The sequence below is a fragment of the Saimiri boliviensis genome, chromosome 1, assembly GCF_048565385.1.
Source record: "Saimiri boliviensis isolate mSaiBol1 chromosome 1, mSaiBol1.pri, whole genome shotgun sequence".
Lineage (NCBI taxonomy): Eukaryota > Metazoa > Chordata > Mammalia > Primates > Cebidae > Saimiri > Saimiri boliviensis.
Window position 1 is genome coordinate 72,562,547 of NC_133449.1, and position 26,499 is coordinate 72,589,045.

A 26,499-nucleotide genomic window follows, 5' to 3' on the forward strand; every position below is an offset into this window, starting at 1 on the left:
TGAACATGGATGGCAGCAGGCAAAGAGAGAGCTTGTACAGAGGAACTCCTCTTTTTTTTTCTTTTTTCTTTTTTTTTTTTTTTGAGAAGGAGTTTCGCTCTAGTTACCCAGGCTGGAGTGCAATGGCCCGATCTCGGCTCACCGCAACCTCCGCCTCCTGGGTTCAAGCAATTCTCCTGCCTCAGCTTTTGTATTTTTTTTTAGTAGAGACAGGGTTTCACCATGATGACCAGGATGGTCTCGATCTCTCGACCTCGTGATCCACCCACCTCGGCCTCCCAAAGTGCTGGGATTACAGGCTTGAGCCACCGCGCCCGGCCGGTCTCTATCTCTTGACCTCGTGATCCACCCGCCTCAGCCTCCCAAAGTGCTGGGATTACAGGCGTGAGCCACCACGCCCAGCCCCTAACTCTTCTTTTTAAAACCATCAGATCTGCTGGGCGCAGTGGCTCAAGCCTGTAATCCCAGCACTTTGGGAGGCTGAGGCGGGTGGATCACAAGGTCAAGAGATCGAGACCATCCTGGTCAACATGGTGAAACCCCATCTCTACTAAAAACACAAAAAATTAGCTGGGCATGGTGGTGCATGCCTGTAATCCCAGCTACTCAGGAGGCTGAGGCAGGAGAATTGCCTGAACCCGGGAGGCGGAGGTTGCGGTGAGCCGAGATCGCGCCATTGCACTCCAGCCTGGGTAACAAGAGCGAAACTCCGTCTCAAAAAAAAAAAAACGATCAGATCTCATGAGACTTACCCGCTCTCATGAGAACAGCATGGGACAGACTTGCCCAGTGATTCAGTTACCTCCCAGCAGGTTCCTCCCACAAATACGTGACGAGATTTGGGTGGGGACACAGCCAAATCGTATCAGGTGGTATACTGGATGCCGGTGGGATTTGCTTGTACAGTTTGCACTGATAGCTAATCATCTTCCAAAGACATGGTTACAGAGACTCTAATCTTAACTTGTCATCTCTCCTGGGCAAAACGCTGTTAACTCACCCTTCAGAGGTGGCTTTGTTTTTCTATGCAGTCATCCATCTCACTTCTAGTTTAAAGTGACCTCCAAGGCTTGCTCCCAACCCCAAAGATACAAAATTTCTTCCAGGAAATCCAGTACTCAACATACCCCGGCAGTATCCTTGCCTCTGAGACTCTCCCAGGCAGGGATTCCCCCCATATAAACATGTAGGTTTTATTTTTGCCTATCTGTATCTTCTTTGCTTGCCATAATACCTCACAACCAGGGTCACAAATGGGGTAACCATTTCTTTCTTTCTTTCTTTCTTTCTTTCTTTTTTTTTTTCTTTTTTGAGATGGAGTTTTGCTCTGTCATCCAGGCTGGAGTGCAGCGGTTCGATCTCAGCTCTGCAGCCTCTGCTTCCCGGGTTCAAACAATTCTCTTGCCTCAGCCTCCCGAGTAGCTGGGAGTACAGGCACCTGCCACCACGCCTGGCTAATTTTTTTATTTTCAGTAGAGACAGGGTTTCGCCATGTAGACCAGGCTGGTCTTGAACACCTCCCAAAGTGCTGGGATTACAAGCATGAGCCACCACGCCTGGCCAGGGTAACCATTCTTGATCAAACTAGGGGAAGCCTGGTGTATCTAGCCTTTTCCCCCAGCACCTGGTCACTAGTCCCACATTTAAGAAAAACTCACCTTTCCAGGGTCTGGTGACTGGATTTCTCTGCCTGTTGAGCCGGCCACATTGTGTTTAGACAGTCTGGCCATTCAGGAGTCCTCCTGTTGTAGCCAAGACAAACTCAAGATTTGGGAAAGACCAGCAAGATGCCACAATGGGGGAACAGCTAGTATTTGAACCGTGCATGTTAGGGTTTGGCACGCAGGGTTTTTGTTCTTTTTAAATTGACTCTTGGTTACCTCCCTCTATGCAGACAGCTACAGACAGTTCTTCTAATTCCTCTCAGAAGAGAGAGCAACCTACTCGGACAATCTCCTCTCCCACATCCTGTGAGCACCGGAGGATTTATACCCTGGGCCACCTCCACGACCCATACCCCACGGACCACTATCACCTCGATCAGGTGAGCAGCACCCCTGTTCCTCTTAGGGCTTCAGGGTGGTGCCTCTGATTCCGGAACAGCCTCTTTCCCCTCCTATTCTGCCACATTCCATGACTACAGGCCTCTCCTGCTCCCCTGTTTTTACCCCCACTTCATATTGAAGGTGGCATTGGTGGTGGTACCTCAGCCTCACCCACCGTTTTCTACGTGCCAGACACCTTGCCAGACCCTTTATATGCTTTATGTGGTTTAATCCTCAGAAACTGCCCCACAAGGCAAGTCATCAGCCTTCCTCATCAGGTTATAGATGAGGAAGCAGAGGCTTAAAGACACAGAGTACCTGATGGAATGAGATTCAGATCCAAGCCTGTCCTCACCCAGGGGGCTACACTGCCTCCTGCATTCCTCTATCCAAAGGGCCTCCCGGCGTTGTGTGGAAGCCCAGAGCCATAATCAGGACTAAGGAGTGCTGCACACTTAGCTTGCACCGCCGGCCTCACAGGCTACAGGTCCAGTCTTGCTCAGGTGGATGGAGCTGAAGCTTGGAATTCAGCAATGCAACAAATATGTACCAAGTGGCTGCTTTGCAGAGCAGGTTCCCAAATTACGGAGCATGGACTGGTGCCTGTGGGGGTGCTATGGCCACTAGGCTGCTTTGAAATGAGAAAAAAGAGGCGTGAGTGTTTTTGTTTCTTCTTTTTTTTTTTTTTTTTTAACATAAAGCTAGATTTATTTGACTCTTTTTTAAAAAATTATTTTATATTTTGCTTCCAAATATTTTGGCATTAAAATGTCCTATTTAAAAATCACATTATGGTAACAGTAGATGAAAATTAACTTTTTTACTTTCCTTACTGTTCAAAATAATTGGTAAAGCCTGTGTCAGCTTCCGAGATTTGTTTTGAAATCCTTCTGAATCGTGGTTTTTAAAAATGTAGGCAACTGTGATACCAAGAATTTCAAAATGTAGACAACTCTGATACCAAGAATTTGACGGGAATTAAGATAAAACGTGTGGGACATGGCCCTGCCCTCTGGTGGGAAGTGATGGGTTATACTGTCTGTAACAATATGATAATGACATTCATGGCGACAGTTGTCAAGTGCATCCTGTGAGCGAGGCTGTGAGCTGACACCCTGTGTAGATTATTTCTCTTCATTCTCACAACAGTCCTATGCAGTTTGACAGAAAGGGAACCTGAATCTTAGGTACTAGCTAGAAAATGTCAGCATTTGACTGCAGTGGGTCACTCCAGAGCCATGTTTCTCAGCCCCTGAAAAACCTTCATGCCCAAAGGACTTTGAAAACAAGAAGTCTCTGCAGCCGGATGCGGTGGCTCATGCCCGTAATCCCAGCACTATGGGAGGCCAAGGTGGGTGGATCACCTGAGGTCGGTAGTTCAAGACCAGACTGACCAACATGGAGAAACCCCATCTCTACTAAAAATACAAAATTAGCCAGATGTGGTGGTGCATGCGTGTAATCCCAGCTACTTGGGAGGCTGAGGCAGGAGAACCACTTGAACCTGGGAGAGGGAGGTTGCAGTGACCCGAGATCGTGCCACTGCACTCCAGCCTGGGCAATAAGAGTAAAACTCTGTCTCAAAAAAAAAGGGGGGGGGGCGGGGGGAGAAAAGAAAGCAAGAAGTCTCAATTCTCTGCCTCCACTGAGAGGCCCTGAGTGAGCCAGGGTTATATACATGTATTTAATGAATATTTATTCAGTGTCTGCTGCTCTGGACAAGGCAGGGTTGCAGACCGTAGCAGGACTAACTGCAGGGAAAAGCCTCTTCCACCCTGAAGGAGAATGCAGTTTAGATCTGTAGCTTTATAGAAGGTGTGGCTCAGGGTCTGGCCTCTCACTGTTTGTAAGATCCTGGCAGGAGTCAAACTTCAGGCAGTTTCTGGAGCCTTCACTCTTTCTCCTGTCTGCATCTTATCTTCCCAATCAGATGACAAGGTGAGCCTTGTGTTCCCTAGTGTCCCCTGTCTTTTGAAGGAGAGACCCACAGGGAGAAACACATCTCATATTGTGATCCTTTGTGAACATATTATATACATGGATAATAAAGTTTTGTAAAACAGGACTTACCTCATAACATGTATTGCACTCCAGTGTCCTTACTCTATTTCAATTTTTTTTAAGCCAACTTAGAAAAGAGAACATACTGTACAAAAGCAGACAAAACTAATGCAAGCCTTAGAAATCAATGTAGCCAGGCGCAGTGGCTCATGCCTGTAATCCCAGCACCTTTGGGAGGCCAAGGCGGGCAAGATCACGAGGTCAAGAGATCGAGACCATCCTAGTCAACAGATCAAGACCATCCTAGTCAACATGGTGAAACCCCGTCTCTACTAAAAATACAAAAAATTAGCTGGGCATGGTGGCACGTGCCTGTAATCCCAGCTACTCAGGAGACTGAGGCAGGAGAATTGCCTGAACCCAGGAGGTGGAGGTTGCGGTGAGCCAAGATCGCGCCATTGCACTCCAGCCTGGGTAACAAGAGCAAAACTCCGTCTCAAAAAAAAAAAAAAAAAGAAAGAAATCAATGTAGCCCTCACAGTGGGGCTGGGAGGTCCCTGAGGTAGGTAGAAGATACTCTGGGACACAGGTCCTATTCTGCCTCTTGATCTGAGTGTGTCAGGCTCCCGAGAATGCATCACACTGCGCCCTTGCCATATGCACACCCCCCTGCCTATATGACACTGTGTCCCTTGAAAGGGGAAATATTGCTGGTCTCAACCCACAAAACTGATTTCCTGGCCCAATAATGGATTGAGACTCTATTTGAAATAAGTCTTTGACTGGACAACATGATATTCAGTAATTTCAGGAGGGGTCTTTTTTCATGGAGTGCCCCGGTGGAGTTCTCGAGAAAGGTGCATTTTGGAGGGCCGGGGAGGGAGAAGGTGGGGTTGGTTGGTTTGTTTTTGGCCACTGCTATAAAATAATGTCTCCTCTTTCATGGAACAGCCGATGCCAAGGCCCTACCGCCAGGTGAGCTTCCCAGACGACGAGGAGGAGATCGTGCGCATCAACCCCCGGGAGAAGATCTGGATGACGGGGTACGAGGATTACCGCCACGCACCGGTCAGGGGCAAGTACCCGGACCCCTCGGAGGACGTGGACTCCTCCTACGTGCGCTTCGCCAAGGGCGAGGTCCCCAAACACGACTACAACTACCCCTACGTGGACTCCTCAGACTTCGGCCTTGGTGAGGACCCCAAAGGCCGTGGGGGCGGCGTGATCAAGACGCAGCCCTCCCGGGGCAAGTCGCGGCGGCGGAAGGAGGACGGGGAGCGTTCTCGGTGCGTGTACTGCAGGGACATGTTCAACCACGAGGAGAACCGCAGGGGCCACTGCCAGGACGCGCCCGACTCCGTGAGAACTTGCATCCGCCGGGTGAGCTGCATGTGGTGCGCGGACAGCATGCTCTATCACTGTATGTCGGACCCCGAGGGAGACTATACAGACCCTTGCTCGTGCGATACTAGCGACGAGAAGTTTTGCCTCCGGTGGATGGCTCTTATTGCCTTGTCTTTCCTGGCCCCCTGTATGTGCTGTTACCCGCCCCTTCGGGCCTGCTACCACTGCGGAGTGATGTGCAGGTGCTGTGGCGGGAAGCACAAAGCGGCCGCGTGACTCAGTTTCCCTCCCTTCTCCCTCCATCCGCAGCCACAGGGGAACTCGTCTCTTAGATACTCTCATCTTCTCCCCCGCTCCCTTCCACTCCAAGGAGCAAGGAGCAAGAGGCCTCCCAGCTCCCGGGTACCTTGAGGCACCATTCCAGCCAGGGCCGCTGCCGGGTAGACTCTCCACTCCCCCCCCCTCGCCGCCCACACTGCAGCAGCCACACCCATACACACACGCTCGCACAGTGTTCTGAGGAAGGAACCTTCGCCACAGACTCCTGTACTATTAACAATCTGTAACCAAGCTAACTGTCTCATCCATGTGTTGATTTCCTGTTTCCTCCTCCCCCGCCTCTTCCAGTTCAAAGGAGTCTGCAGTTGGAACTGCTGATTGTCGGTGGGGTTTGTAGTTGATTTTTCCAAGAGCGTCAAAGACTCTCTTTCTCTTGGTTCACCTTGCCTGTCGCTAGCAGGCATCTGGTTCTGCGGAAATGGGATGTGAGGATGATGAAACCCGACAGAAGTATCTCAGCCTGCAGTCAGTTATTATGTATGGGAGGTGAGCTAGTTAACAAACTTGTACCACAAAACAATATCGCTTTAACTTTTCTAAAGCCAAATTTCCCATGTAAGCTGCAGTTTCTATCTTTAGCCCATCATCCTTTTCTGCCCCCCAAAAATCTGTTGAAATGATTCACTGATGCAAAACATTCACCCGTAATAGACTGAGAATTGAGCCTTAACTTCAGATTAACTTGTGAGAATCAGGAAAATTCCTTAAACTGTGTTGCATCCTCTTGGACCAGGGCTAGAAAGGGGATTTCAGGTTTCTATGAGCCTCCCCAGTTACCCCTAAAGTAGAACATTTTTTAAATTGTGTTGCCACCACTTCTAAAAATTTAGCAATATTAGAATAGTACACTAATGAAGTAAGAAATTTTGCTTGTTATTTTGCAAACCAAATAGTTTCCTCAAACACAAACCAGTGTTCCCATGAACAAGTTCCAACTGAGAAACACTAAGGTTGTAGTGAGTAAAACCATAGGGAGCTTTCCCCCAACCCCTGGCTATTTTATATTAACGGGGAGAGGGGATTTTTAAATGTCATCAATTTGAAGAGTGGTGGGTTGCATTTCCTTCATGGGTTTATATTTTTGTTTTCATCTTGGACTCAATTTCACATCACCAAATTCCTGATTTATACTTGGGAAAAAACAAGGCCATATGTAAAAACCCTTCCAATGCCTAAGTGTCTTTCTCCTGCAACTCCAAACCCAGACATGCCACTTCGGGTGCATAGGTGGTTAGGTCAGCCAACTGGTTCTGCCTGTCACCTCGCCACGGAGGAGGCTTCTAATTAGCTGGAAAAGAGTATTTTTCTAATATGTTGCAAGGATTAACCAAATCTTCTTATGGAAGAAAGAAGAAGAGTGAAGAGTGGTTACCTATACCTAGCATAGTACAATCAGAACCCCGTGGAGAGCACTGGGGATGGGCTCGTGGACGCCGGCTGTTCTTCCTGCCACAACCTTTCTGTGATAACGGCCAGCAGAAGACATGGCCTGCTCTCCCCTCCTCCCTTTCCCCACTCCTTCTTTATTGCACACAGGACACCAGTCTTCAAGGAAAGGGACTTTTTTCCAGTCTGCCAATCGTATTGGGAAAGTGCTAGCTGTGCTCACCTTAATGGGGCTGTTTCCAGCTCCACCGCAAGCTCGTCACGTTCCTTTAGTAGATGACCGGTGTAAATACCCAGTGTGCTTATGAGTCAGTTGGTAGACGTCTTCATTCGTTGGAGTAACTGGTTTCGGCTTTCCAGTTTGGAAAAGGAGCAGAGAGCTGTCCATCTGGATTGATGGAAGGGAACAGAACCTCATCCATGCCTGGAGAACATCTAGAAAACCTTCAGCCAGCCTCCAGTGCTGTTGAGAGGCCACTTTCCCCCACCCAGAGGCATCTCCTCGGGGTCTTTCTCTAGTATCTCCTCTCTACAAAGCACAACACTAATGTTTGTTTCCTTAGACCTCAGTTCGAGTGCCCCTATTTATTTCAGTAAGAACACACATAGTCCAGCTGTTTTTTGTTTGTCACCTCTAGTTGTTAATCTGTTTCTCTCTTCTGAACCCCTTGTCCTTTTCCACCCTTTTAAGAGTTACGCTAGCAAATCTTACTCCACGTATACTTTTTGGTTTGTGAAGGCATCGGTTAAGGGCACAAAGACAGCCATGGGGACATTTATGTAAATGCGTCTCTCTAATTGCCACACTGCAGCTGAACAGTGTGTAGTATTTTCCCAGTCAGCTTTGCCATACTGACGTCAATCATTTGAGAGAAATTATTCAGATTTTATTTTTGTATCTGTGGTAACAAAACATTAACCAAAAGATTTTCTGTCCAGAAGCCTCCCCGACCCCCCAAGCTATTTGCTCACATTAACAAATTAAAGTGCCTGAAGCATAATTCATTCTTTACCTGTATACTAAAAACCCCGTTGTATTGATTTTTTTATAACAAGCCTTTTTACCTCTGTGTAAAAAATATATATACAAGTGTATGATGTACATTTTAGTTCTTAACTTTTTTTTATGGTTTCTAATATGTATGACCAATGTAGCCATTGTTTTAAAATGTACGGTGTAAATATAAACACATCCTATCAGATCGCTGGCTTTGGGGTATTTGTCTGGCTGGAGATGGGGTGATGCTGGAGTGTTGACAGATCTTGGAGTTCCCGCATACAGGATGGGACAGGGTTTCCTGTGCCGAAGGACATGTAGACACCGGTCTGTTTTTCCAAGGCCCTTTCCTCTTATGATTATGTCGTATTCCCAGGAGGAGACTGCAGCTCCTTGGGCTCGGATGCCTCAGTGAAAGGAAGGCTGCAGGTCGCCGCCCAGGAACACCCCCTCTTCCTAGGCCTGGCTTCCCCCACGAGTGCTCCTCAGAGGGAACAGCTGTACTTCCTCTAAGTTGTTTTCCACTGATCCCTGCTAAACCTCAGGGATATGTGTGCTTTGTGTGTGGAGTTTGGAGGACGGTTTCTCGCAGAAAACACTGCAAGATGGTTGGTCTCCGCGGAGCAGCTCTCTTTGGCCCCCTTTCCTTTCCAAATGGACTCTTTGGATGCTCCAAAGCTGCAGTGACAATCCCCAGGAGGAAATAAAGTATGAGGTCTTTTGAGGGTCACAGAGAAAAGTTGCTCTACAGAAAGGAGCAGGGCCCTTAAAAGGAGATATATAGGAGGGGCCCTGCATCTTAGTTTGAGGTTTTCAGTTTTAACTTTTCCTAAAGGGGGAGATTTTCCCAAACCACTGGCAAAGTGAGAAGCATGGAGAGAGGCCGGAAGTTAGGAAGTGAGAGGAGGACCTGGAGGAGTCCTCACGTTTCCTGCAAGACAGGGCCCTCCTATCAACCCTGTTTCACAGTTGAGCAATTGAAGCTTAGAAAGAGTGAGTAACGGGGAACCTGCGGTCCCAGGAGAAAAGGACTGAGCTGGGCTAGCCAACCGCAGAACCCAGGTCCTTACCAGGCCTCACTGATGGCCTCTGTTCCCTCCCTCCCTGCTCGTGGCCTTGACAAGTGGGTGCCAGTCAAGAGCCTTATCCTGTCCATCTGGTTCTCTGGGGCGCCCTCAGACTGCCTCAGGTTTAGCTTGTCTTTGGTGTCCTATGTGCTAGGCCAGAAACTGGGCATTCTGCAAACGTCATGTTTAACTTCCTACAGAGTGCAGGATTCTTTTCCACTTTACAACTGAGGAAACACGTGAGGAGAAATAGCAGTAACCCTCAGTATCCATGGGGGATTGGCTCCAGGAACCCCTGCAGATAGAAAATCCACAGATGCTCATCCCTGATATATTTGCGTATACACATTCTCCCTCTTGTATCTTGTATCTTTTTTTTTTTTTTTTTTTTTTTTTTTTGAGACGGGGTCTCACTCTGTCACCCAGGCTGGAATACAGTGGCACGATCATGGCTCACTGTAACCTTGACCTCCTGGACTCAAGTGATTCTCCCACCTCAGCTCTCCCCTCTGCCACCAAGTAGCTAGGACTACAAGTGTACATCACCATGCCCAGCTAATTGTTTTTTTAAAATTTTTGGAAGAGTTGAAGGTTTTACTATGTTGCCCAGGCTGGCCTCGACCTCCTGGGCTCAAGAGATCCTCCCACCTCAACCTCCCAGAGTGCTGGGATTACAGTCATGAACCACCATGCCTGGCCCTTTTTTTTTGTTTTGTTTTTTCTTTTCTTTTTTTTTTTTTTTTTTTTTTTTTTTTTTTAGTCAGAATCTCTCTGTGTTGTTGCCCAGGCTGGAGTGCAGTGGCGTGATCTTGGCTCACTGCCACCTCTGCCTCACAGGTTCAAGTGATTCTCCTGCCTCAGTCTCTCGAGCAGCTGGAACTACAGGCTCATGCCACCACGCGAGACTAATTTTTTGTATTTTTAGTAGAGATGAGGTTTCACCGTGTTAGCCAGGATGGTCTCAGTCTCGTGACCTCATGATCTGCCCACCTCAGCCTACCAAAGTGCTGGGATTACAGGCATGAGCCACCAAGCCCGGCTTTGTTTTTTTTCTTAATCTCTATTAATACACTCTTTTTTAAAAAATGAGTATTTTCTTTTCTTTTTTCTTTTTATTTTTTGGAGACTGAGTTTTGCTCTTGTTGCCCAGGCTGGAGTGCAGGGGCACAATCTTGGCTCACTGCAACCTCTATCTCCCGGGTTCAAGTGATTCTCCTGCCTCAGCCTCCCAAGTAGCTGGGATTACAGGCACTCACAGCCATGCCTGGCTGATTCTGTATGTTTAGTAGAGATGGGGTTTCACCATGTTGGTCAGGCTGGTCTTGAACTCCTGACCTCAGGTTATCCACCCACCTTGGCCTCACAAAGTGTTGGGATCACAGGTATGAGCCACTGTGCCTGGCCTAAGTGAATATATTTTTGATATGAGATGCAGAATACATGGATTCAGAGGACTGACTACACCTAACTCCATCAAGGTCGCTGAACAGTCTTTCTGCCATCACTAGTCATTAGCTCTTGGGCAAGTGACTTCACCTTTCTGAGTTTTCTCAGATTTAACAAGTGGGATAATACCTACCCTCAGCTGGCATGAAGGTTAAGTGATATGCTGGAGTTCTGGTGGGATACATTAGCAGGTGCTCCAGAATGCTAGCTCCTTTCTCAGACCCTTCTGTATTCTAAGGCCCTGAGGAAACATCAGGAACTGGAGAGAACACCTTCTTTCAAGGCACAGGAGGCCGAAGCACATTGTCAATATTTTGTGAGTATTTAGATCCACGTCCTGTGTGTTGAGATTTCTATTTCTTAACTTCTATTTGATCTGAATTTGATTTCAGGTTCTTGCTGACCCAGGTATGTTAACAGCTCCAGGGATGCCTGCAGAAGTCCACTAGGCTAGCTGGGTTTCTGGGAGCCAGTGCATACAACTAGGAAAAAGTCAGTGGCCTCCGTGGGAGCAGTTTTGCCGAGAGGACAGGGTCCTGTTCAGCGCACTCGCCCTGGGTCAGAGCACTGTCTCCAGAGTACTGCCTAAACCTCCCACCTCGCTTCTATGGCCTTTGGGGTCCTCCTGCAAGTCACACCTCTGCTATTCCTCCCTACTGCTGCCCCCATGCTGGTCCACCACCCCCTCCCCCAGTAAGGGACACTCCCCAGAAAAGCAGGACACTCACTAGCCAGGGGAAAGAGTATTGTTAGAGGAGTTCTATTTTACAGGACTTGCAGGCCGGGTTTTGTTTGTTATGTATTGCAACATTGGAGCAGGCAATCACAGGGCCATCTGTGTGAATGCCGGGGGCGGGAGGGTGCAGGGAGGGCACTTGTGAAAGTGGCCGCCAGTGCAGGTGTCCTAACTGCAAACTGGTTGGTCTTTCTGATTCGTGGGGTGAGATGGTTAGAAAAACCACTCTTCCTTTGTTTAGAACTGAACTAGGTGCATGGAATGAAGGGAGATGACCCTGGTAACATCTTATAGGACCAGATACCAGTTGTGATTGTGCAAATCAGGGATTGCCCCATGTCCTCAGCTGGAGTAGCCACCAGTGCTGTTGGTGCTGTGGTGGCAAGCTGAGCCCCTAAAGGGCACTATTGGGGTGGGGGAAAGCATGTATATTTATAAAGAAGGAAAAAGACAGTTATTATGTGATAATTATACCTGGTACCCTTTCTCCCTCATTATGTCTTTTTTTTTTTTTTTTTTTTTTTGAGAAGGGGTTCTGATTATAGAAGTATCATATGTAGTTATTAAAATGTCATACAGGCCAGGTGCAGTGGCTCATGCTTGTAATCCCAACACTTTGGGAGGTCAAGGCGGGCAGATCTCTTGAGGTCAGGAGTTCAAGACCAGCCTGGCCAACATGGTGAAAACCCATCTCTACCAAAAATTAAAAACTTAGCCAGGCATGGTGGGGCATGCCTGTAATTGCAGCTACTCAGGAGACTGAGGCACAAGAAGTGCTTGAACCCGGGAGGTGAAGGCTGCAGTGAGCTGATACTGAGCCACTGCACTCCAGCCTGGGCGACAGAGCAAGACTCTGTCTCTAAATAAATAAATAAATAAAATGTCATACAATATAAAAATACCAGTCTCCTTGTTATTTTGCCAGGGCTGCCACAACAACATACCACAAACTGGGTGACTGAAACAATAGAAATTTGTGGTCCCACAGTCTGGAGGCTGGAGGTGGAAAGTACGGCGTCGCAGGGCTGCGAGGCCAGGCTGTGCTCCAGGTCTCCCTCCTTGGGTTCCGCATGGCCATCTTCTCCAGGCCTGTTCTCATCGTCTTCCCTCTGTGCATGTCTCTGTGTCCAATGTCCCCTTCTTACAAGGAGAGCAGCCATATTGGATTAGGGCCCACTCTAATGACCTGATTTTAACTTGATCATCTCTGTAAAGATGTTATCTCCAAGCCGGGCGCGGTGGCTCAAGCCTGTAATCCCAGCACTTTGGGAGGCCGAGGCGGGTGGATCACGAGGTCAGGAGATCGAGACCATCCTGGTCGACATGGTGAAACCCCGTCTCTACTAAAAAAATACGAAAAAGCCGCTGGGCATGGTGGCGCGTGCCTGTAATCCCAGCTACTCAGGAGGCTGAGGCAGGAGAATTGCCTGAACCCAGGAGGCGGAGGTTGCGGTGAGCCGAGATCGCGCCATTGCACTCCAGCCTGGGTAACAAGAGCGAAACTCCGTCTCAAAAAAAAAAAAAAAAAAAAAACGTTATCTCCAAATAGTTTCATTATGAGGTCCTGGAAGTTAGGATTCCAACATATGAATTTTGTTGGGGGGGTAGAGAGGGACAGAATTCTACTCCCGACATTTCTCTGTCACTCAAAAGGTAACCATTCTGTGTCCTTCTGGACTTTTTTCTATGGATTTGTAAACAGATGTATGTGTGTGTGTACATTTGTTTGTTTGTTTGAGACAGAGGCTCACTCTGTCCCCCAGGCTGGAGTACAGTGGCATGATCTCTGCTCACTGCAACCTCCACCTCCTGGATTCAACCAATTCTCCTGCCTCAGCCTCCCAAGTAGCTGGGATTACAGGTGAGTGCCACCACACCCAGCTAATTTTTGTTTTTGTTTTTGATTTTATTTAATTTTTTTTTTGAGACGGAGTTTTGCTCTTGTTACCCAGGCTGGAGTGCAATGGCGCGATCTCGGCTCACCGCAACCTCCGCCTCCTGGGTTCAGGCAATTATCCTGCCTCAGCCTCCCAAGTAGCTAGGACTACAGGCGCGCACTACCATGCCCAGCTAATTTTTGTATTTTTAGTAGAGACGGGGTTTCACCATGTTGACCAGGATGGTCCCGATCTCTTGACCTTGTGATCCACCTGCCTCGGCCTCCCAAAGTGCTGGGATTATAGGCATGAGCCACCGCGCCTGGCCCCAGCTAATTTTTATACTTTTAGTAGAGATGGGGTTTCACCAAGTTAGCCAGGCTGGACTCAACTCCTAACCTCGTGATCCACCTACCTTGTCCTCCCAAAGTGCTGGGATTACAGGTTGAGCCACTGCACCCAGGCATGTGTGTACATGTGTATTTTCCCTTTAGAGACGAACTAAAATAGGATCATGTATTCTACCTATATTTATTGCTCTGAAATCTGTTTATTTTGTTTTAATTAAAAATACATCCTGAACATCTTTGCATGTGAGTACATACAGATTTACCTTATCCTTCCTAACAGTTTCACATGAAAAAACTTTTTCACCCAGTTAGATAAAGGTAAGATAACGGTCTAACCATTTGCTTAAATGGATAGATGTCTCCTCAGTTCCTTGAGTTCTTCAATGAATTCAGAGTAAATTCTTTTGAGTATTCTCTCCTGTTAAGGTTTTAAGGCATTCCTGTTAATGGCCGAAGTCAGCAGTGAACTCAGCATCTTTAATCTTCTCAATGAATATGAGTCGACTGGAAGGGCAAGAGGATTTTGTACCCAGGAAGAGTACAAAAGTGATTTTTTATTTTCTGAGATTTTCATATCCCAGAATGTCTTCTTGTTGCATATACACACAACCAATGACTTGGCGGAGTACAGCATCCTTAGCCAACAACATTTCCCTCTGAACGTCCTGTATAGATGACCTTTGTTTCTTGGCATTTACTGTTGTGAGAAAGACCTGTGTGAGTATTGACCAATTTTTGTTCATCAGTAATGGTTTCTTTGTTTGTTTTTTTAAGATGGAGTTTTTCAGGCCGGGCGCAGTGGCTCAAGCCTGTAATCCCAGCACTTTGGGAGGCCGAGGCGGGTGGATCACGAGGTCGATAGATCGAGACCATCCTGGTCAACATGGTGAAACCCCGTCTCTACTAAAAATACAAAAAATTAGCTGGGCATGGTGGCACGTGCCTGTAATCCCAGCTACTCAGGAGGCTGAGGCAGGATAATTGCCTGAACCCAGGAGGCGGAGGTTGCGGTGAGCCGAGATCGCGCCATTGCACTCCAGCCTGGGTAACAAGAGTGAAACTCCATCTCAAAAAAAAAAAAAAAAAAGATGGAGTTTTTCTCTTATTTCCCAAGCTGGAGTACACTGGCGTTATCTCAGCTCACCACAACCTCCGCTTCCCAGGTTTAAGTGACTCTCCTGCCTCAGCCTCCTGAGTAGATGGGATTACAGGCTTGTGCCACCACACCCGGCTAATTTTTGTATTTTTTTAGTAGAGACAAGTTTCCTCCATGTTGGTCAGGCTGGTCTTGAACTCGCAACCTCAAGTGATCCACCCACCTCAGCCTCCCAAAGTGCTGGGATTACAGGCGTGAGCCACCGCACCAGGCCTTCAGTAATGGTTTTTTAAACCTGGTTCTTGTCATTAAAGCCTTTTGCTTGTATATGGCATTAATTTTTCCTGAAACTCAGTGAGCTCTTTCACATATAGTATCAGATTTTTAACTCAGAATTTTTTTCTAGTATGTCTTTGATGATTTCTTCTTTTTAATTTTTTTAAAAATTATTTTTGGGCCGGGCGCGGTGGCTCAAGCCTGTAATCCCAGCACTTTGGGAGGCCGAGGCGGGTGGATCACGAGGTCGATAGATCGAGACCATCCTGGTCAACATGGTGAAACCCCGTCTCTACTAAAAATACAAAAATTAGCTGGGCATGGTGGCACGTGCCTGTAATCCCAGCTACTCAGGAGGCTGAGGCAGGAGAATTGCCTGAACCCAGGAGGCGGAGGTTGCGGTGAGCCGAGATCGCGCCATTGCACTCCAGCCTACGAGAGCGAAACTCCGTCTGAAAAAAAAAAAAAATTATTTTTGTAGAGATGGGGTTTCACTATGTTGCCCAGGCCGGTCTCAAATTCCTGGGCTCAAGCGATCCTCTTACCTTGGCCTCTACCTTATAGACATGAGCCAGCATGCCCGGCCTTCAGTGCTTGCTTCTGCTCCTTACAGTTCAAGTCTTCCTTTGGGTTATGTAATTCATAGATTGACTCTCCAGTCTTCCATATCTGTTGCATTTACTCATCATTTGCATTTTGCCCTTTTATTATGCTCCTAAATGTGTCCTCTTTAAAATGACTTTTTTCTTTTTTCCTTTTTTTTTTTTTTTTTTTTTTTTTGAGACAGAGTTTCGCTCTTGTTACCCAGGCTGGAGTGCAATGGCACGATCTCAGCTCACTGCAACCTCCGCCTCCTGGGTTCAGGCAATTCTCCTGCCTCAGCCTCCTGAGTAGCTGAGATTACAGGCACGAGCCACCATGCCCAGCTAATTTTTTGTATTTTTTTTTTAGTAGAGACGGGGTTTCACCATGTTGACCAGGATGGTCTCGATCTCTCGACCTCGTGATCCGCCCGTCTCGGCCTCCCAAAGTGCTGGGATTACAGGCTTGAGCCACCGCGCCCGGCCTCTTTTTTCCTTTTTTTGCACAAAAAAAAGTGGTCTGCAGAGTCCCCTGGGAATCCCTGAGTTTAAAATTATCTTAATATGACAGTCTTTGATTTTTCCACTGTGTTAACATTTACACTGACGGTCCAGAAAAAAATGAAGGCTAAAACTTAGCACTAGTCAAAGCGGGGCTACCAAATAATGCTAGTCTAATCATTGCATGCTCTTAGAAAAAAATGCCAGTTCCGCTTATGAATGTACTTAACTGCTGGCTGAGTGCAGTGGCTCATGCCTGTAATCCCAGCACTTTGGGCGGAGCTGGGCAGATCACATGAGGTCCGGAGTTTGAGACCAGCCTGACCAACATGGAGAACCCCATCTCCACTAAAAATACAAAATTAGCCAGGCATGGTGGTGCATGCTTGTAATCACAGCTACTTGGGAAACTGAGGCAGGAGAATCGCTTGAACCCGGGAGGCAGAGGTTGCAGTGAGCCGAGATCATGCCATTGCACTCCAGCCTGGGCAACAAGAGCAAACCTCCATCTCAGTAAATAAATAATAGGGGGAAAAAAAAAACATGTACTTGATGAAGCAATAAATATGATTACTTCTAATGCATATTGACTCTTGAGTTCCCATCTTTTTAATATTCTGTGTGACAAAATGGAATATATATGTAAAGCACTTCTGTTGCACAGTTAAGTATGTTGTCTTGAAGTAAAGCTTCTGTGCAACCGTTTTGAGTTGCAAGCTGAAGTACCTACTTTTGTCATGGGACACCCCTTTTACTTGAAAGAGTGACAGACTGTCATGGTTAGGTCGTATGGTGATTCAGGAAGGGCTATTTGGCATACATTTTCTCAAAAAAATGAGCAAAATGAGGCTATTACTTCAAAGAGACAACTGACAGTTTTTATGTCAGTGACAAATCTGAGCATTCAAGCAAAAATTGGAATTTTGTAAAATATGTATCTGCTACTGTTGGCTTGACAGTTTCCCAAGAGACTTTTTTTTTCCATGAAATTGGATATTAAGAAATGTGATTTTAAAACATATATTGTATAATGAAGTATAGAGAAAATGAAATGTGTCAACTTTCAGGAGATCTGCCTAATTCATTGAACCAGTATTTTCCAAATGACCACTGTATTGCTATTAAAAAATCATGCATGGGTAAAAGATCCATTCAGAGTGAAAGACCCAGAATGAATGATAGGTTGTTTTGTTTTGTTTTGAGACAGTGTCACTCTGCTGCCCAGGCTGGAGTGCAGTGGCACAATCTCAACTCACTGCAGCCTCTGCCTCCCGGGTTCAAGCGATCCTCATTCCGTTTTTTTTTTTTTTTTTTTTTTTTTTGAGACGGAGTTTCGCTCTTGTTACCCAGGCTGGAGTGCAATGGCGCGATCTCGGCTCACTGCAACCTTCGCCTCCTGGGTTCAGGCAATTCTCCTGCCTCAGCCTCCTGAGTAGCTGGGATTACAGGCATGTGCCACCATGCCCAGCTAATTTTTTAGTAGAGACGGGGTTTCACCATGTTGACCAGGATGGTCTCGATCTCTCGACCTCGTGATCCACCCGCCTCGGCCTCCCAAAGTGCTAGGATTACAGGCTTGAGCCACCGCGCCCGGCGATCCTCATTCCTGAGCCTCCCAAGTAGCTAGGACTACAGCCACGCACCACCATGCCTAGCTAATTTTTATAATTTTAGTGGAGGCAGGGTTTCGCCATGTTGGCCAGGCTGGTCTCGAACTCCTCACCTGAAGTGATCTGCCCGACTTGGCCTCCCAAAGTGCTGGGATTACAGGCATGAGCCACCATGTCCAGCCCCCATAATGAATTTTGATGTAACCAAGTGATGTGGTTTTATATTCCACAACTAACCTTTTTTTTCTGTAGACAGTTTCGTTCTTGTCACTCAGGCTGGTGTGCAGTGGTGCGATATTGGCTCACTGCAGCCTCTGCCTCCCAGATTCAAGCAATTCTCATCCCTCAGACTCCAGTAGCTGAGATTACAGACACACGCCACCACACCCAGCTATTTTTTGTATTTTTAATAGAGAAGGGTTTTCACCATGTTGCCTAGGCTGGTCTTGAACTTCTGACCTCAGGTGATCTGCCTGCCTTGGCCTCCCAAATTGCTGGGATTACAGGCTTGAGCCACCGCACCCAGCCTCCTACAACTAACCTTTGAGAAACTATCACATACGAGTTTTGGCAGACTATCAAAAAAGGCCACCTACAAGGATCTCTGAAGGATATTAAGACTCTCTTCCCTTTTCCAACAACATCTATCTAAGGCAGGCGTCCCCAAACTACGGCCCGTGGGCCACATGCGGCCCCCTGAGGCCATTTATCCGGCCCCCCGCCGCACTTCAGGAAGGGGCACCTCTTTCATTGGTGGTCAGTGAGAGGAGCACTGTATGTGGCGGCCCTCCAACGGTCTGAGGGACAGTGAACTGGCCCCCTGTGTAAAAAGTTTGGGGACACCTGATCTAAGGTCAGGCTTTCTTCATACACTTCAACCAAAACAACAAACTAGAACAAATTGAATTCAGAAGCAGATCTTAGAATCCAGCTGTCTTCTATTAATTAAAGAGGTTTTCAAAATATAGGCCAGTAAAATATTTTTCATTTGGAAAATATAGGGGTTTTTTGTTGTTGTTGTTTGTTTATTTGTTTGGAGACAAGGTCTCACTCTGTCTCCCAAACTGGAGTGCAGTGGTGCAGTTACAGCACATTATAACCTCAGACTCCTGGGCTCAATCACTTCTCCAGCCTCAGCCTCCCAAAGTCCTGAGATTACAGGCATGAGCCACCATACTATAACATAAAATATAGTTATGTTAGCCAAAAATATAGTTATGTTTCATTAAAAATGTTATTTATGTTTACATGAAATTATTTATTTATCTATTTAGAGACGTGGTCTCGCTCTGTCGCCCAGGCTGGAGTGAATGGTGTGATCTCAGCTCACTGCAACCTCTGCCTCCCAGGTTCAAGCGATTCTCCTGCCTCAGCCTCCCAAGTAGCTGGGACTACAAGCACATGCTACCATGCCCAGCTAATTTTTTGTATCTTTAGTAGGGTTTCACTATGTTAGCCAGAATGGTCTCAATCTCCTGACTCGTGATCTGCCTGCCTCAGCCCCACAAAGTGCTGGCATTACAGGCATGAGCCACCACACCGGCCAGATTTATTATATTTTTAATAAATTTTTTAAATTTTTCAGTCTCGGCCGGGCGCGGTGGCTCAAGCCTGTAATCCCAGCACTTTGGGAGGCCGAGGCGGGTGGATCACAAGGTCGAGAGATCGAGACCAACCTGGTCAACATGTTGAAACCCCGTCTCTACTAAAATACAAAAAAAATTAGCTGGGCATGGTGGCGCGTGCCTATAATCCCAGCTACTCAGGAGGCTGAGGCAGGAGAATTGCCTGAACCCAGGAGGCGGAGGTTGCGGTGAGCCGAGATCGCGCCATTGCACTCCAGCCTGGGTAACAAGAGCAAAACTCCATCTCAAAAAAAAAAAAAAAATTTTTCAGTCTCAATTTCTAACACAGTCATATCAGTAGCCAAAACCCATTTAAACAGAAGTTCTTTTGGGTCCTCAGTAAATTTTTCTGTTTCTTTTGAGACCCATTCTCACTCTGGCCCAGGCTCACCTCAACCTCTGCCTCCCAGGTTTAAGCGATTCTCCTGCCTTGAGTGCGGGGATTACAGGTGTGCGCCACCACACCCAGCTAATTTTTGTATTTTTAGTAGACGTGATTTCACTATGTTGGGCAGCCTGGTCTTGAACTACTGACCTCAAGTGATCCACCCACCTTGGCCTCCCAAAGTGCTGGGATTACAAGCGTGAGCCACCGTGCCCGGCCTCTTCAGTAATTTTTAAGAGTGTACAGAGATCCTGAGAACAAAGTGTGTGGCCTCTTCCTCTTTTTGGTTAACAGGCTATTTTGCAGTCAATTCTGCTGTCATTCTCTTCAAATGCAGCTTTGACTCTGGTCTTCTATTTTTGGTTACTTTGTATTGCCTTCTTATTTTAGACAGCTCCCTGTGTATCTCTTGTCTTAGACTGTTTTGTCCTTCCGCTTCCTTCTTAGGCCAGTTCCATTGACGCCGTATCTTCTTGTGTCTTTCAGGGGACACTAAACTGCAGTTATCTAAGATGAGCATGATGAGCATGTGTTTCTTGCAGAGCAGTAATGTTCAGAGAGCCCTGCTACCTCTGGCCCTTGGGGGGCAGTTTTCTCCCCTTCAGGCTCTACTGTCTTTTCTCCGGCCCCTTATTGGTATTTTTCCATTGCGTGGATCTCTCCAAGCCTGGCCTTGGCCAACAGACAAAGCAAATTCGTTGTCCTAAGCCTCCCACTTGGGTGCTGGCAGCTTCCGCTTGTGGATCTAAGCCTGCCTAGCTCAGATGTTCATGCCTGGTGAGCATTTTCTGGGGTATTTCGGAGCCAGCCTGCAGTTGGATCTTCTGCTCAGCTCCGAAAATCTCTGATTAAACTAGAGAATCAAATGTAGTTTATATGCCTTTGAGCGGCCACTCTCGGCACCCTCCCCTTTCTACCACTGTTGAAGATACTTCCTCTAGCAATTAAACACCTGAAAAAGGTGATGCGTGCTCTCTCTCTTGCTCTCTCTCTCTCTCTCTTCTCTCTCTCTATAGCATTCTGGAAATTGCAGTCTTGTTGCTTTGGAGAGAGATGGAAAAAGAAGATGAAACTGACCTAGACGATGATTCCTGCCCAAGTGGAAGACTATCGCCCACAGAGATTGAGTAAACAAAACTATTTCCTTCCTTCCTGGGGCTGTCTGCCCTGTTCTGGCTCAGAGGGGGCAACATAAATGGTTGGTGAAATCCAAGAATGTTCTAAATGCATCCCCTGGACAATGTGGTTAGCGAACGTTCTGCCTGGCTCATGGTCTTGTCTTGGTCAGAGGGCTGATGCCAGGTTTCATGTTTGCGTGAGACTTCCCGGGAATCTGAAGGGGCTGCCGAGAGGGGTATCAGGTGTATCTGCTCTGCTTCTACACTCATCCCGAGGTCCTTGGAATTAATATTTGGTGCTTGATGCAAAATTCATCCCCCGTTTTTTCCTCTTTTGTCGAGCTTGGGTAATAGCTGCCTCTGTCTCATGCTTGCCATGCTCCATCAGTAACTATGGTTGCCTTTTGAGTGTCTTCCAAAAAAGCCTTTTCCCTGCCAAAGGAGAGAAAATCGATCCTGTCTGCCTATCCCTAAAAGCTGACGTTGTCGGCTTTCACAGAACCATCCTGTGCAACGTGCAGCGGAGGAGAAAGGTCGAAACACAGGCCCTAGGGCTGTGGTCCCTTTTGAATCTACCCTCTGGGGCCAGGAAGTTGTGATGTGGCTCCTGCGTGTTGTTTTTGAATGAATGCCTTTGCTTCCTCGCCGGCTTGATGCGACAAACAGAAAAGCCACTTTCAGAATGCCTCGCCTCACCCGGGGCCCAGATATTTACACAGTGGCCTTTCATTCTGTGAACAGTGTGTTCCTCTGCAAACATTTTAGGCCTCCCTGCATGCTTGCAGGCCCCTACGTCCCATTCACCAGCTTTTAAGTTTGTTTTGCAGGCAGGGAGCCACTGAGAGGGAGGCCTGACTCAGAGCTCGGGGGCCCTGCTGACTACTGCCGCCGCCTCCTGCCACTGCAGACTTGGCGGGGAAGGAAGCAGTGGGTTTTACAGCTGGTGTTTTTGGTTTAGCAAAAAAAAAAAAAAAAAAAAAAAAAAAAAAAAAAAAAAAGGGTTGGGGGAGTGAAAGAGAAAAGAATTTTTTAAAAAATACCTTGCACATGTAAAATGACACTAAATGTAAGTATATATGCAGTATTTTGGGATGATAGAAATTGCGTGTTTTGCATGATTCATCCTCCCTCTTGATGACAGCAAAGGAGGTTTGCACTCAGCCTCTGGTATTTTGGGAGTTTGTTCCAAATGCTCTGAAAAGAGAGAGTGAGAAGGCCCAAGCTCTTCGTCCCTTCCTCAGAAGGAGGGTTGTGTCTGGGCTAAATTAGGGCAGCATGGCATTTGCTTCCTCTCTCATCTGACTGGTAAAGATTTTCATTTTTCTACCAAAAACTGGGTCAGCTGCTCCATGGGTGCAGAGGGAGCAGGATGTGGAGCCAGGAGAGGGCCATGCTTTCCCAAGTCTTGACTTGAGCCTAGAAATATGTGCTGGCAGAGCTGGCTGGGAGGCCCGGCCCGGTGCTGACTCCCAGCAGGTGCATCGGGCTTCCGGGGCGGGGGCGAGCATCACCGAGGCCAGCGGCCAGTGGCCAGGAACACACGGTCTTTCTAGGATTCAGTCTCTGCAAGTTACCAAAACATTCTGTGCTGCCTTGAAGCTGACACATACCTTGGCAGGGGCGATGACGCTTCTGCCCAGAGCTGGGAGTCCCGAGGGTCAGGCTGACCTCCAGGCTGCAGCTTGGCGTGGAGGAGGGGCCACATGGTGGGTGTGGTGGCCTCTCGGGGCCAACTCAGTGTTCTCTCAGAGCACCAGGGCCATAAGAAGCAGGATGATCCAGAGACCAAGTCCACAGTTAGGGAAAAAGAGGAGAGAGGCCCTCAGCTGCTTCCCAGGACCCTGGCTGGCTGGCCCCAGGAACCCCACCTTCCAACCTAACATTTACTGTGAAAGGGGAGGACTTCCTCACTCCTTGGTCACAGGCAGATTGCAAGTTCACTGTTGAGGTTAGATAGCCCTCTGTTTAAAGTGGAATATTATGCCCCTGAAATTCAAAACTTCACTCTTCCAAAGCTGTTAGAAATGCTATGGCAAAATACAGCACTGAGTCCAAAAACTAAAACGATTAAGTTCTGCTACTTGCTTTAGGAGGCACTTACTTACTCAGCTTAAACTCTGTATTTCTTTTGTGAGGTTTTCTGTACATGAGTGTTTTATTTTATAGTAAGATGGCTAGGAAATATACGTGACCTCTGCAGATGAGTTAGCAATGGAGTAGCACCTAAAAGCTAATATTGGTCCCCAAATCTATTAACAACCTCCCCACAGACCTATGGTCATTCCCCTGCTTAAAGCAGCCCATGTTTGCAAGCCCCACCAGCCTAGGGGCTTGGCAGAGACACATACTTCTCAAGACTATCCAGGAGACCCTTTCTGCCATTCCAAGCCCCTTGCAGTTAGGTGTGGCCACGTGACTAATTCTGGCCAGTGGGCTGTAAGTGACCTGGGTGAGACATCTGAGGGTCAGTATGTGATCTGCCTGCCTCCTCCATACCCAGCACCAGTGATGTGCCCCTGTCCCAGGGCAGTTCTAGAGGCCGCAGATTGAGGTGGCAAGCCACAAGATGAAAGCAGATTGGGTCACTGGGTCACCAGAAGGAGGACAGCTGACAGGGAAGTGCCCTGAGTTGGGGGTGAATGAGTAAGTGAAAAATAAATGTTGGTAATAAGCCAGGAAAATTTCGGGTTTGTTTGTTACCACCATATACTATCCTGACTAATAAAAAAAAATAGTGGAATTTATATAAGAAATAGTGACCAGGAGGCTGGGCACAGTGGCTCACACCTGTAATCCCACCACTCTGGGAGGCTGAAATGGGCGAATCAGGAGTTTGAGACCAGCCTGGTCAATATGGTAAAACCCTGTCTCTACCAAAAATACAAAAGTTAGTCAGGCATGGTGGCATGCACCTGTAATCCCAGCTACTCAGGAGGCTGAGGCAGGAGAATCGCTTGAACCCAGGAGGTGGAGGTTGCAGTGAGCCAAGATCATGCCACGACACTCCAGCCTGGGCAACAGAGCAAAAACCCCTTCTCAAAAAAGAAAAGAAAAGAAATAGTGACAAGGACACTAACCACTGCTTGCTACCCACAGGGCAGGCACCACTCATTGGTACTGCACCCACTCCCCTGGGCCTAGAAGGGGCATCAGGATCTCCTTGAGCCTTAGTACCAACCAGAGACAAGACAAACCTCTGTTGAGCAGGCCTGCTAGAGCCAGGGTCCTCCCCACCTTCTGTGCGACCTCGGCCAAGCTACTTCATCTCTCTGCACTTTGGTCCATACCACCTTCGGTGATCCAGGCATGAAGGTCCCCACCTGCCCAAACAGCAGTCTTCACAGACGACCTTTATAGTTCCTCACCGCCCTTAGGGTGCTGTGATGAAATGGCAGCTGGAAAGAGGAAGCCTTGCTATCCATATTCTTGTTTACATTCAGAAATGTCCCTGAGGTGCCCAGGTCTGTATCTGTCAAACCTGGAGGGTGATTTGTATTGGCTATCCCAAAGCCAAGGGCCTGCATGCCCTTCTTGGTGCCATCCCCAATGCCATGGCGATGCTACCAATGAAATCTCTGATCTAGTGACCTGGCCAGTGAACCCACCTGGCCTGAGATACCATCTTGCTCTTGTTATTAACCAAGAGCAAGGGGCATTTGCCTGAAGATGCCTGTTGCAGCATTGTTGCTAATGGCAAAAATCTACATGTCCCAAATGTCCCTAAGGAACGAACTGGTTAAGTACCCCTATATGAACCATTATTCAACCATATTAAAATCAAGCAGCTCTTCCAAGAAACGTTGAATGCTAAAAGCAAGGTGCAGACAGTGTGAATAGTGCACACACATTTTATGTACAGACACACAGACACAATCATGTACACATCCATGTGTGTATTCTCTATAGTCGGAAAGTAACACCAAGAAGTAGTAACGCTAGTTGCTTCTGGTCTGGTGGGACAGAGTTATTTTATTTTATTTATTAATTTATTTTTAGAGGGAGTCTTGCTCTGTCTCCAGGCTGGAGTGCAGTGGTGCAATCTTGGCTCACTGAAACCTCCACCTCCTGGCTTCAAGTGATTCTTCTGCCCCAGCCTCCCAAGTAGCTGGGGCCACAGGCGTGTGCCACCACGCCCAGCTAATTTTTGTATTTTTAGTAGAGACGGGGTTTCACCATGTTGACCAGGATGGTCTCGATCTCTTGACCTCGTGATCCACCCACCTCGGCCTCCCAAAGTGCTAGGATTACAGACATGAGCCACCAGAACAGAGTTAATTTTTATTGTAAACTCTTGTACTGTTTTTTAACCTATATAGATGTAGTCTGTTTTCCTTTACGTTTTTTTTTATTTTAGTTATCTGTCTATCTATCTGTCTATCTATCTAGCTATCTATTTAAAACCGAGTTTCTTTCTTGTCACCCAGGCTGGAGTGCAATGGCACTATAGCTCACTTCAAACTCTACCTCCCAGGTTCAAGCGATTCTCCTGCTTCAGCCTCCCAAGTAGCTGGAATTACAGGTGCCCACCACCATGCCCAGCTATTTTTTGTATTTTTAGTAGAGACAGGGTTTCACCCTGTTGGCCAGGGTGGTCTTGAACTCCTGACCTTAGGTGATCCACCTGCCTGAGCCTCCCAAAATGCTGGGGGTTACAGGCATGAGCCACCACGACCAGCCACCTTTATGTTTTTTAATCAGAGAAGTAAAAAAGGAAAGCATTGGCTTTGGAATCCCAATCCTAGGTTTCAGGCCAAACTTTGCCACATCTTAACTGTGTGATCATGGGCAAGCCTCAGTTTTTGCATCTATGAAGTGGGGATAACAATAGCGCCTCTTGCTTGGGTTGTTAGGAAGATGAAAAGAGAGAATGTGTAAGTTTAGCACAGGACCTGGCACCCAGTAAGCTATTTTTGATAAAGCTCCAAAAGCTCACTGTCCATTTGACCACAGGATCCAGATATCTGACAGAATCATTAAGATCATTCCTTGAAGCGCAAGTGTTGGTAATGGTTTTAATATTTTATCACCTGGCAGCGTCTTGTGGAAAACACTCATTCGCAGCCTCTTCCTGTGCTTTGCTCAGCCTGCTATTAACAGTCCCCAAAGCCTTCGTAAAAAGTATGCTTCTCCATATGATTTCCCAAAACTCCTAGTCAATAGACAGGATTGATGTATAGCTGGGTGAACATCCTTTTCTCCTTGAGCTTTTACAGAGGATGTGAGGGAAAGGGCTCTTCTTATCAAATGAGGGAGAAAGGACTCTCGAAGCCATTATGTGTCTAACACCAATTCAATTACCCCTCCCGTGCCCTTTTCAGCTAAGCACTTCCTAAACTTCATTAGCGCTGCAGCAGTGCTGCCAGCTGACACCGTACCCTTTACTGAGAGAATGCGGCACACAGAAGAGGACGAATCTCCCCTGCGGCAGGTCATTGCGGCATTCCTGCTTCCTGAATAAGGTGACCTGGGTCTTCCTCCCAGGCGGAGTGGAGGGTCCAGGTGAGGTTGCAGGGCTCAGTTGGAACCTGCCCTGCCTAATGCCCATTACCTAGAGTTTAAAGTCATCTTTCTAAAAAAAACTTAAGGCTGGGTACGGTGGCTCACGCCTATAATCTCAGCACTTTGGGAGGCCAAGGCAGCAAATCACTTGAGGTCAAAAGTTCAAGACCAGCCTGGGCAATATGGTGAAACGCTGTCTCTATCAAAACTACAAAAAATT

The 26,499-nt window shown here is 47.3% G+C and overlaps 1 protein-coding gene across 4 annotated transcripts in view; it reads left to right on the top strand.

Moving 5' to 3' along the window:
* Window positions 1-8,317, top strand: part of SPRED2 (sprouty related EVH1 domain containing 2) — a 130,497-nt gene extending 122,180 nt beyond the window's left edge. For 3 of the 4 annotated variants that reach the window (XM_074399016.1, XM_003922684.4, XM_074399022.1), the window contains 2 exons: window positions 1,895-2,044; window positions 4,998-8,317. In XM_074399016.1, coding sequence (XP_074255117.1) covers window positions 1,895-2,044; window positions 4,998-5,666 — 819 coding nt within the window. In that variant the 3' untranslated portion in view covers window positions 5,667-8,317. The remainder of the gene's footprint in view (window positions 1-1,894; window positions 2,045-4,997) is intronic. The other variant, XM_010333528.3, reaches the window with a different exon arrangement.
* Window positions 8,318-26,499: the final 18,182 nt, after the last annotated feature.